This window comes from Microchirus variegatus (assembly GCF_963457635.1).
Source record: "Microchirus variegatus genome assembly, chromosome: 10".
In the NCBI taxonomy this organism is placed as follows: domain Eukaryota; kingdom Metazoa; phylum Chordata; class Actinopteri; order Pleuronectiformes; family Soleidae; genus Microchirus; species Microchirus variegatus.
Window position 1 is genome coordinate 17,850,670 of NC_139811.1, and position 11,679 is coordinate 17,862,348.

General features: G+C 41.1%; 2 protein-coding genes across 2 annotated transcripts; both read left to right on the forward strand.

Moving 5' to 3' along the window:
- Positions 1-608: 608 nt before the first annotated feature.
- pgls (6-phosphogluconolactonase) lies at positions 609-3,360 on the forward strand (the record flags this gene model as incomplete). Its single annotated transcript, XM_083896154.1, has 5 exons — positions 609-872; positions 954-1,061; positions 1,293-1,394; positions 2,207-2,347; positions 2,702-3,360. 5 exons carry the CDS (start codon positions 609-611, stop codon positions 2,846-2,848), a joined length of 762 nt encoding a protein of 253 aa, XP_083752280.1. The 3' UTR covers positions 2,849-3,360.
- Positions 3,361-3,884: 524 nt separating this feature from the next.
- On the forward strand, positions 3,885-10,778 carry colgalt1a (collagen beta(1-O)galactosyltransferase 1a). The gene is made up of 12 exons (XM_083896922.1): positions 3,885-4,160; positions 6,914-7,024; positions 7,115-7,232; positions 7,764-7,898; positions 8,026-8,230; positions 8,318-8,437; positions 8,603-8,679; positions 8,810-8,916; positions 9,011-9,143; positions 9,227-9,354; positions 9,440-9,646; positions 9,736-10,778. Exons 1-12 carry the CDS (start codon positions 3,928-3,930, stop codon positions 10,001-10,003), a joined length of 1,842 nt encoding a protein of 613 aa, XP_083753048.1. The 5' UTR covers positions 3,885-3,927; the 3' UTR covers positions 10,004-10,778.
- Positions 10,779-11,679: the final 901 nt, after the last annotated feature.

The window sequence follows — 11,679 nt, forward strand, 5'->3', positions numbered from 1 at the left end:
CAATCAGTTTTATGTAGGTTATTGGAGATGTGTTTTTATATATATACGGGGAACCACGTTATACATCGTTCAAGATAATGTATATGTTTGACACGAATTTCAAATTAATTTTATGCGTGGTATTTAAAACATAATGTAAATACGTTTTGTAGAAAAAGCAAAACTTCCTCGAAGGTGTTTCCCTACTTGGTGCCTAGGAATGACGGTATCAGAGGAATTCAGTGTAGAATATTTGCTGACTCACTGTGATGAAGGACTTGGGAAAACTTAATTATATATTGCTCAGAAAGTAGTTTTCTCATTCTTGTTCTCAGTTTGTTTCATTGAAGTGGTGAGCCTCTACTCTATGCAGTATGTCCTTGTGGTTCTTGGCTTTAATCTGTAGTCCATAATCTGTAGCCCCCAAAAAGGCTCAGTACAGAATAAAGCCAACTTGAGTATAAATATGCTGGAAAAAGACCTGAACATAACACCAGCAGATTACATACATCTTTTAATATGAATCAAGGATAGAATTTTCACAGACACAGTTTAATAAATGTAAAACTTCTTTATCTGTTGCTAAACGTTTTTTTCCATCTCACCCCTTTCATTTGGACAGTGCTCTCATGGCTGCCAGGAGAATTGTGGTCTTCCCCTCCTCTGTGGAGCTCGGCCCGGTGCTGGCCCATTTGGTGTCCTCTCGCGCTGAGAAAGCCATCGCCTCCCGCGGCAGGTTCACTCTGGGACTCTCTGGCGGAAGCTTAGTCTCCATGCTCGGCAAAGAGCTGCTTGCACTGCCAGAGCTGGACTGCAGCAAGTGGGTGGTTGGTTTTTGTGACGAGAGATTGGTTCCCTTTGATGATCCCGAGAGCACATATGGTTTATACAAGGTATCAGCTAAGGACAGTTTTACAATTAACAATGTTGCAATCACAGGAGAGTGAAATATGGATCTTTTTTTTCTTTTCTAGAGTAAATTATTTTCCAAGGTCAACATCCCTGACGTTGGGATTTTAACCATTGATTCAACTCTGCCTGTCAGTGAGTGTGCGGAGGACTATTCACGCAAACTGAAGGAGGTATGCACATCTCTATCACACACAGTAGAGTACAGTAAACAAGCTGTAGTTATTTGGGTGAATTTTATAGTTGGGTTGTTCAAAGCATCATGAGCAATGTAATACCAATAAGAAGAAAGATTTTCTTTCCACACAAACAAAAACCATACATTTATCAGTATGTTACATATGTCCAATTCCAAATTTACAATAAGTTTACTACTTTTTTTTTGCTACTTTCAAAACGCACAGGCCTTCCCAGATGACGACTTCCCTGTGTTTGACTTGTTACTGCTAGGCATGGGGCCTGATGGACACACCTGTTCTCTCTTCCCAGACCACCCGCTCTTGGAGGTGAGGACCATTTTCCAATGACTTTGATCTTTCTGCTTGCAGTCATTGATAGGGTTTTATTTTAAAGCTATACTTACCTTTCTTGCATGTCTCACAGCACTTAGTAAAACTTTGAACATGAACACCTCCGCCTCCCTCAAAGTCCCACCCTCCAGGGCGGAGCGGCAGAGGCTATGCTCATGCACGATTCATTAGCAGCCTGGACACAGAGGTTATGGCTGCTCTGACTGTAGGCTGGGACTGTGGACGTTACTGTGCTTTGGGAGGTGATCCCAACAACACACGCTGCTTGTAAAGCACAGTAACTGCAGAGTGATAAGTGCTTTCACACCACAAAAAGTCAGCAGATTTAGCGTCAAAGTCGCCATCTTGGCAACACTGCTCTGTCAGAGAGGCGTGTGACTCGCAAGCTGTGACAGCGATCGGCGAGGCGCCAACAGAAGACAGACGGGTAGCTCTGCAAATTATTTTATTCGGTCCGAATATTTTAATTGGTCATACTTTTATAATAATAATATAAGAATTAAATAATGATGAGTTTCATCATAGTGGGTTTATCTTATGTTATGAGTGCCATGTGCTTATTAGGAGCAATTTAAGATTACAAGAGAAAAGTGTAGAAATGCAAGAAAGGTAAGTATAGCTTTAAGGTGTATTTTGGTCTTCATTGTTGTACCAGTCTGTCTCATTTTTCATCATATATTTGACAGTTTAATATGTAGTCTTGGGTTCTGGTTTCACAATGGCACATTGTGACAATTGCACACTTTACTCATGATGCATGATTTGGTTTGGTTAAACTTCATACTCAGGAAACCAAGAAGATTGTGGCCCCGATCAGTGACTCTCCCAAACCACCGCCACAGCGTGTAACTATGACTTTTCCAGTGGTGAACTCTGCACGCTGTGTGGCTTTTGTATCAACAGGAGGAAGTAAAGCACCCATTTTGAAGGTAATATTTAGAGACTTGAACATGCACATCTCAAAAACAGAATCTAAAGGCCTGCGAGGACACAATAGATTTATTGAGCTTACATTATGTCCACACTTATGCCTTTTAAATATGAGAGGATTCAGTATGTAGTTCAACAATGACAATAATGACAATAATTGTCGTTAACACTGATGGATTGAATGGAAAACATAAAAATTACTACAAGTTGATTAAGGAAGAAAGATTTGTTTGAACCACCGCCTGTTAAAATACTAAATGAATGTATGTGTCTGGACATGTATCCTCCACTGGTTTCATACTATCGTATTTACTTTGCTATTGTATTGTAACGCAGTGACCACCTTCTTGCAGGAAGTGCTAGAGGGCAGAGAGGGTCCAGCCTTTCCAGCAGCCCGTGTTGTCCCAACCAATGGCGAGCTGTTCTGGCTTGTTGACGACCCTGCAGCTGCCTCCCTAACTATTCAAGTAGAGAGGCCAGGCACAGGAGCCAAATTATAGAGCCTTTCCAACGATGTGAATACAAATGAATTGACTGGAAAAATCAGTTGAGGGTATGGGGACCAAAAAAAATACACAACATAGTTGAAATTTCCATCTTAATGTTTACAACTTCTGAGTGTTTGTTCATTCATGTGTACATCAGAGGCACACGTCACCCTACACAACATGTATTGTAACTAGTCTTAGTACAACAATAATGATGTGAACGTTTGCAGTGTTCACAATAAACTTTAAACCTTTCAGTGGGACGTGTCTTGCAACCATTTGAAATAAAAAGACAGCTGGGAAAACCACATCACATTAAAGTATTATTTATAGCAGAAGTCTTGTCAGAGGATGGGCATGGAGACATTTTTAGTAAACTGGATATTCATAACACATTTATCCACGTGACGCCACCTTTTAACATTACGATAAAGTAACAATATGGTCATAGTTTCATAAAAGGGAAGTAATATTATGGAAATTCCACAATTTCTATAGGAATCACTAACTAAGCTTGGTATTGGCAATGCAATTTTGAGCGGGACATAAGGGAATATGAATTACTCCATAATATGTTCATTAACTTTGATTCACAAACCTTTTTGTGTGATTGTATTGCAGGGATTGCAATTCTCATTAACAAGCTACATCATTGGATTTTCCTTTTCCTAAGTAGGATGTTATTTTCAGTGATATTTTCTAACTATTACTATGTTGTTACTATACTGTAAGGTCAGGTTTGCTCATTAGAGACGTGTCTGTCCCTCAAACATTCAAAACACTTTGTCATATGCAATTGAAGGTAATTAAATGCCTATAAAACATGTTCTTTGTGCCTTTACTGTCTGTGCATGCACGTTCAGTAGTCCATCCCCTTTAAGATCACGGCACATCCCGCCCCTTTAAAGCTCAACTTTGCAGTGTTGTCACATCAGGAGCTGCTGCACTCATTTTGCCTTTTTTGTGATGACCGCGAAAAGTAAAGAGGCAACTTTTAAACATTGCCCCATCACGAGCCATAACCACCACCCACCCAACTAGATTTTTTTTTTTTTTTTTTTAAACATAGTATTTCTTCATTTAATGTCACAATGTCCTGTGCAAACTTGGCCTGCCTCTACGCCGCGCTGCTCCTCTGCCTTCTGTCCTGCTGCTGCTCTCCTGCCCAGGGATACTTTGCGGAGGAGCGCTGGTGCCCCGAGTCTCCGCTCCTGGCTCCGCGGGTCCTCGTCGCCCTCATCTGCAGAAACTCCGAACACTCCCTGCCGTATTTTCTCGGGGCCTTTGAGCGACTCAACTATCCGAAGGACCGCATGGCTCTGTGGTGAGTTTCTTCACGGAAATGTCTTTTTCCACTGCTACACATTTCTGCAAAAGGGCTAATTCCTCTCATTTAAAACGTGTAACCTATATGACACAGTATTTACTTTGCTGACGGGACTTGCTGAGGTTTGTGGAAGAGTTAAAAAAAAAAGTGGGGGTGGTCCCACAGAAAATGATATATTGGTAACGAATGAAGCCAAGTTTTGTTGCGCAGGCTTCACTTCATGTTTCAAAGAAAGAATGCACAAATTGAATCAAAAAGAAGAAGCAACGCCTCTGTTAGAGGATCCACGATATTACAGCAGCCTGTCTGTTAAACCCATCTGGGTACTGTTCATCAGAGGAGCCATGCATTGATCTGTATACGTGGATGGGGAGGGGACACGACTGATATGGCCACAGGGGGAGCTTATGATTTAACACAGCAATACTAAACTATACATTAGTGCTGTCTGAGCAATCCATCATCACCACACACACACACAGACAGACACTCTCTCACTCTGCTTACCCAGCCCACATCACCCCCGATTACTATTTAGACACATGATAAACGTGTAATGTGACATGGAGAGTGTCTGTTTCACTTTGTATGATCATGTTAGTGATGTACATCTGGCTTCTGCAGAGCTTCATTGGCAGTGTTTACTATAGTGAGCAAACAGCTGCATTAACTGCGTTATGTAGTTTGTAGTATATTGTTTTTCCATTCATGTTCATCTGTTACATTGAAGGCTTGGCACAGGATACTTTGGACACCAAATTTCAAAGTTAATAAATTAAAAATAGGAATTAAAATATGATCAAAAGCATGTAAGAATAAAACAAAGATACATAAAAGCAATCAAACACCAAAAGATAAACATTGGTTTTAAGAAGGGATTTGTCTGAATAGTTCTTCTACATTTCAGTATGAATTCTAAAACTTTTCGGATAAGTGTGTCATGGTTCCAAGTTCCGTTTTCGGAATTGAACACGACTGCATTGCAACTGTTATTAAGTGACAAACTTAACTCTTAGGCAGTTACACAGTGGTCCTGCAAATTGCTGTTATAAACCCCTTTTAAACATCTGTCTAAAGCTCAGGCAAAAGCTGAACCAAAGTGAAAGGGAGGTGCTGTAATAACTAAGCAACATGCTCTGACAGCCCACCCATGTTTATACTACTTGGAGCCCTGAGCTGTCTCCATGGCTGTGTGGAGGTTTTAAAGAGATATGCTTCTTCTCACCCACTGATCAAGTTTCACTGTTAAGGAACTTAATGTAAGTGATCTTGTTAATTTACCCTTTTAATATTGTAAGCCAAAATAACCCTGTGTGAATGTGTTTGAGGTGAGGGCAGTTGTGTTTTGACATGTTCTGCAAACACATTGAGTAACATCTGCAAAATCTAAGCAACTGTAACTTGTTTTACTGAAGCTTTTTGCAGCTGCTTGTAAACACGCAAAAGCCCCAAGATCAGAATTGACCGCACAACCATTTAAATGTTTAGTGCATGCAATTTGCAATTTTCATTTCTACTTCATTGCAGCAACAGTGGAATAAATGTAATTCCATGTAGGTCGGTTGAGCGTGATTCAGTGTCATTTTTGTGTGAGGGTTTAGACGGATGGACAGTTGGAGCGGTTTGTTTAGCATGGAGCTGCAGTGTTCTCACAGATCCATGTGAAGCCTTTCAAGTGGATCCATCGTGGCTGTCACCCACATGGGCAAAACACAAGCTTGGCTGACTTAGGTGCAGATGTTCTTTATGCAGTAAAAAAAAAAAAAGCAGAGCAAAGGACACGAACACTGTAGGTGACTGCATGTTGTAGCATGAATTCTCAGTTTCCCCAATGGATAGCGTTTCAGGTGGATTGAATGATTATCGTTAAGTGGCCTGATCAAATTCATAAGTTATTGCCTTAATTCACTGATTTATCATGCTGCACTTTCGCTGATTTATCACGCTTCACCAGGCAGGCAGTGGCTCATCAGCAGCAGCTGTGCTGTCTGGAGCGGGGAAGTGGGAGTAAAGAGGCTGTCCTCACGGTGGGTGAGACATTTTCACACAGTTCACCGCAGAACATGGTGTTATACTGAAACAAGGGGTTGTCCATTCACCTATACGCGAGCACAGATTTATTTTTCATTAGCATGCTACTACTTTGCGGCTAACTTGGCGAAACTGTTTCCAAAGTTAAGCTAGCGAGGCTACGATTAGCATTAGCATAGAGCTAATAGAAAGTGAAAACGTTTGTGTTGTGCCTAATGAGGTTGCATAGTGTTTGTATTATGTTGTGACGTGGCTGACAGTCACAAAACAGCTAGCTATGCTAATGCTAATCGCAAATGAAAACATTTGCACTGTGCCTAATGAGGTTGCACAGTGTTTGCATTATGTTAGCCTTTACATTCCTTATCATGCATTACCATAACTGAGAAATCTTCTTCAGCTCCCACTTTACGAATACATACTTCCTACGGGCACTGCACTAGTCCCTTAAATGTGATAATCTGCTCTAAAATCAAAGACGAGTACAGTGGGGTTTTTTTGTCTTTATCAGTGGTGTTGGTTCCCACAGCTGCAGACAATGATTTTACATAAAACACAAAGAACCTTTGTCGATTTAGTCTAAGTATCATCTTTCCGCTCATGGATCCAGTTTGCCACTTGTGCTACTTTCATCCATTGTTACTCTTTTACTTTTCCTGGTCTTAGTTGTTGCTGAATGTTCTCCTTCTAATCAGTCATCATCTGTTGTATATTAACAGGGTAGCAACTGATCATAATGAGGACAACACCACTGTGATCCTGCGTGACTGGCTCGTCAAAGTGCAGAAACTTTACCATTATGTGGAATGGAGGCCTAAAGAGGAACCCAGGTTGGTCACGTCATGTTAAAAGTTTGTGTTGCTGAAAATGGTTCACATATCCAATGAAATCAGTCTTACGTATCCAAATGTCTCTTGCAGACGTTACACGGATGAAGACGGTCCAAAGCAGTGGGCAGACCTCCGTTATGAGCATGTTATGAAGCTTCGGCAGGTCGCGCTGGAGTCAGCTCGCGAGATGTGGGCGGACTTCTTTATGGTAGGGTAACGAAACAGTCTCGTCTTGGCTCTGAAAAGCACAGTAACCAGTAAAATTGGAAGTGTGTCTATTTTAAGATATGAGGAAGAATTTCTACCCAGGCTATCTTTATTGTTCAATAATAGCAGCAGAAGGATAAGTACAGAGTTGAGTCCACATCGCCAGAACAATTTAAGCACTTGGATTTGTGCCTTTTTTCAGTGTTTTTTGTGGTTACAGTTTATCCAGTCTGATTCATCTGGATCCATACACTCACACATGAACCGTATATTAAAATGCCTGTCTGTGAACATTTTGATTTGTATTCCCCTGGCCAGCAAGTCTTGTCGAGCTTCCCTGGGGTATAATTTTGAAGCACAATATGTGCAGAAGTGCAATCATTTTAAGATAGATTTTTTTTTTTCTTTTTAGAAACTCCCATAGCTTAACCTTTATAACCGTAAACATTTCCCGTGCTGTCAGAGTCAGTTTCTAGTATAAAACTGCTCACAAACATGTTTATTGTTTGTTTATCGTCTCTTCCTTGTGTAGTTGGTGGACTGTGATAATTTGCTCACCAATCCCGATGTGATGTGGAAGCTTATGAAAGAGAATAAGACCATCATCGCCCCAATGCTTGACTCCCGTGCAGCCTATTCAAACTTCTGGTGTGGAATGACTTCGCAGGTACTTTGTTGATGCTTGGGTGCACACACATTTGTTAATGTAAAAAAAAAATAAAAAGCTTGGTTGCTTTAATGAATGCTCTCAAATCCTCGTTTAACTCAACTGTTAATCAACTCTGCTCATTCAGGGTTACTATAAGCGCACCCCTGCCTACATACCCATTAGGAAGCAGCTGCGTCAGGGCTGTTTTGCTGTACCCATGGTCCACTCCACCTTCCTGATTGACCTGAGGAAAGAGGCATCCAAACAGCTGGCCTTTCATCCGCCACACCCTGAATACAACTGGGCTTTTGATGATATTATTGTGTTTGCGTACTCTGCTCGGATGGCAGGTATGGACTTTAAAGTGTAATTAAAATACATCAAACATTTTCCCCTAACATTTTAAACTAAATGGTGTAAAACATTTCTCTCCACAGATGTTCAAATGTTTGTGTGTAACAAAGAGACGTATGGACACTTCCCTGTGCCCCTCAGATCACATAATACTTTGCAAGATGAAGCAGACAGCTTTTTGCATACACTGCTGGAAGTTAATGGTGAGTAGCTTGCGGTCCCACTGTAGGATTTTTTTTTCCCCACCCCACTCCTTTTTTCCTTTGGCTTTAAATGTAATATTCCATCTTCTGCTGGTTCATCTTTTAGACAGATTTCTATGTGACATTTATACCATTTCTGCATCCATCTTCCCTCTCACTGTGTAGTGCGAAATTCCCCAGCGATGCCTTCCAAATACATACGTGTTCCTAGAAAAAAACCTGATAAAATGGGATTTGACGAGGTGAGTACAGAGTGATGTGAAGATGGAATCTGCAAAATGGAACCTCTATCCACGCTTGTGCTTAATGCCCCCCCCTCCTGTTAGAAATGTGCAATTACATTAAATGCTTCTCCTGTTTACCCTCGTGCAGGTTTTCATGATTAACCTACAGAGACGGACTGACCGTCGAGATCGTATGCTGGGGGCTTTGCACCAGCAGGAGATTGCTTGTAAGGTCGTGGCAGCCGTAGATGGAAAGTAAGTTTATTCTTTTTAAAATTGCTGTCTAGTGATGAAATCCACGTGCGCTCGTTCTCATTTTGGGATATTTGCTATGCTCTCCCTCTTTCAGAGCGATGAATATCAGTGAAGTTCAATCTATGGGCATCCATATGCTCCCGGGATACAGTGACCCCTACCATGGTCGACCACTGACAAAAGGAGAACTGGGATGTTTCCTTTCCCACTATAACATCTGGAAAGAGGTAAACCTCAAAAGTCAAACATCAGGTAGTAGACAGCAGGTAGTAGACGCGTGACTTATCGTTACAACTACTTCTCGCTCTAGATCAAGGAGCGACGCCTGCACACCTCTCTGGTGATTGAAGATGACCTGCGCTTTGAGGTCTTTTTCAAACGGCGCTTAATGAACTTGATGAGTGAAATACAGAAAGAAAGACTGGACTGGGACCTCATGTGAGTTTTCTTCTTCTCTTCCTTCCTTCTTTGATTCCTGAAGTTGTGTCTCACTTGTGTTTTCTTTTTTTCTTCTTCTTTGTAGTTATATTGGTCGTAAGAGAATGCAAGTGGATCATCCGGAGAAGGCAGTGCCTAATATACACAACTTAGTGGAAGCAGACTATTCATATTGGACACTAGGTTATATGATATCATTACAAGGTGCTGAGAAGCTGCTGAAAGCAGAACCTCTAAAGAGGATTTTACCAGTGGATGAGTTTCTTCCTATCATGTACAATAAACACCCTACGTAAGTGAACTCGCGTAACATATACAGCACTTCTGCTCAGGAGGATTTCCCTGTTTTTGTGTTGCTTGACGTTACCTTCTCCTCCACAGGACTGATTATATGGAGCAGTTTGAAACCAGGGACTTGAAGGCGTTTTCCGCAGAGCCTCTTCTAGTGTATCCGACGCACTACACTGGCGACACGGGCTACATCAGCGACACTGAAACCTCCACGGTGTGGGACAACGACAAGGTCCGTACAGACTGGGACAGAGCACGCTCAGGAAAAACTGGGGAGCAAGCTGAGATCAGCACTGAGGCCCAGAACTCAGATGTGCTCCAGTCCCCTTTGGACAGTACAGCACGGGACGAGCTATGAGAGCCTTGTAGAAACTCACAGGTGCACAGGGCAAAATGAACTCTTTTTTTAAATGAAGTGTCATCTTTGATACTTTGTGTTTTGTATCACCACAGGGATGTGACATCAGAGTTTGTAGAAAGATTTAATTTATGCAGATGTGACAGATTAAAAGGGGATCAGGTGTGTCTTATACTTTCCATCATGCTGTCTGTTTGTATCGAATATAAATGCACTAGACTTGCCATTCAGGATGGCATTTGCAGTACCCAGCTTCTGTCTGTCATACAGAATTGAATATATACAGTTATATACTAGTAAAGAATGCAATTGGACTGTTACATTTCAGTCACTGGGCAATTATGTTTGTCCTAGTTCGACATTACACTGTGAAATGCCTTTTTACAAATGAATTAGTGATCAACTGTACTGTGTCACTGAGCAAAACTTAAATCAACAGTATAATTTTAAAGAAACATCTGCACGTCGTTGGCTTTAATCGTTAGTATTTCCTCTCAACAGTCAACTATACTTAAGCCAACACTTGAGATGTTTGCAGCGGATGTTTGCCAAAGAAACAAAAGACACAAGCAACAGTTCAAACTCAAATATGTCAGTCTTTGCTTTGACATAATTGGTTCCATCCTGGATTCTGCCTTTCGTGGCTGCAATAGATGTCTCAAGAATGTGATATCTGTGAGGTACTGATGGGAGATGTTCACCGTCTGATTTTGCACGGAAATGTTATTGCTGCATGGTGCCGACCAAAAAATAAAATGCAGAATGTTTTGAAAAATGGTTCAATGGTTTATTGCTACAGTTTATAGGATGCGTTTTTACTCTCTATGTTGCTGTGTCAGCAACCAGTAACAAAGTACCTCCTTCACTTAACAAGCTGTAACACATTTGCAATAAGTGGCAGGGAGTTTGGTGCATTATTATGGCAGAGATGTGGCGGGTCGATACCGCACTGCAAGAAGTGTTGTGGTGTCTGTGTGGTGTTTGTAGTTGAATGCTCACTACTTACTGACTTCTTCTCACAGTCTAAGGCAGGGGTCCCAAACTCAAATGACCTGGGGGCTAATGCGCATCTATTGTGGTCAAGAGGGGGCTGGCCTAGAGAACAAAAAGTGGGAGAAAAAAACAACTGTTCACAATATTGCATCATGATATCACACGTACACTTAATAATACTATTTATGATGCAAAATTAATGTAATAATATCAAAAACACACATTTATTTTAAATGACATAAATAATAGTGTGGACAACTGTAATTAAAATTTGTACCAGGAGCCACTTGTTGTATATGATACATTTAATAATGTGATAATTATGACATGATCATTATTATTACTGTTATAAAAAAACATTGCTAGCAAACATATATTCTATCACCTCGCTGGCAGCTGTGCCTCAGCTACACACTGTGTTTAAAAGATGGTGAGGTCATGGGCCATGTTTTCATTATAACATGATATTAAGTGGGGGGGCCGTCAGTTTGAGACCCCTGGTCTAAAGATTTGAGGTCATTGTAATAATAGTCTCTCAATCACTCAAAGTGTTAATGTACTCTAAGTATGAATGGTTGTTTGTTTCTATAGTTCGTCCTGTGATAGCTGTTGATCACGTCCAGGTCATAGTCTGCTTCACACCCAGTGTCCACTGGGACTGGCTCCAGCTCCCACCATGACCC

Excerpts from the sequence above, each read along its gene's own strand:
- colgalt1a (XM_083896922.1), top strand. The coding sequence starts at position 3,928 with ATGTCCTGTGCAAACTTGGCCTGCCTCTACGCCGCGCTGCTCCTCTGC. Across the intron at positions 7,025-7,114 it reads AGGCCTAAAGAGGAACCCAG|ACGTTACACGGATGAAGACG; the intron begins GTTGGTCACGTC and ends TGTCTCTTGCAG. Across the intron at positions 9,355-9,439 it reads AGACTGGACTGGGACCTCAT|TTATATTGGTCGTAAGAGAA; the intron begins GTGAGTTTTCTT and ends TCTTCTTTGTAG.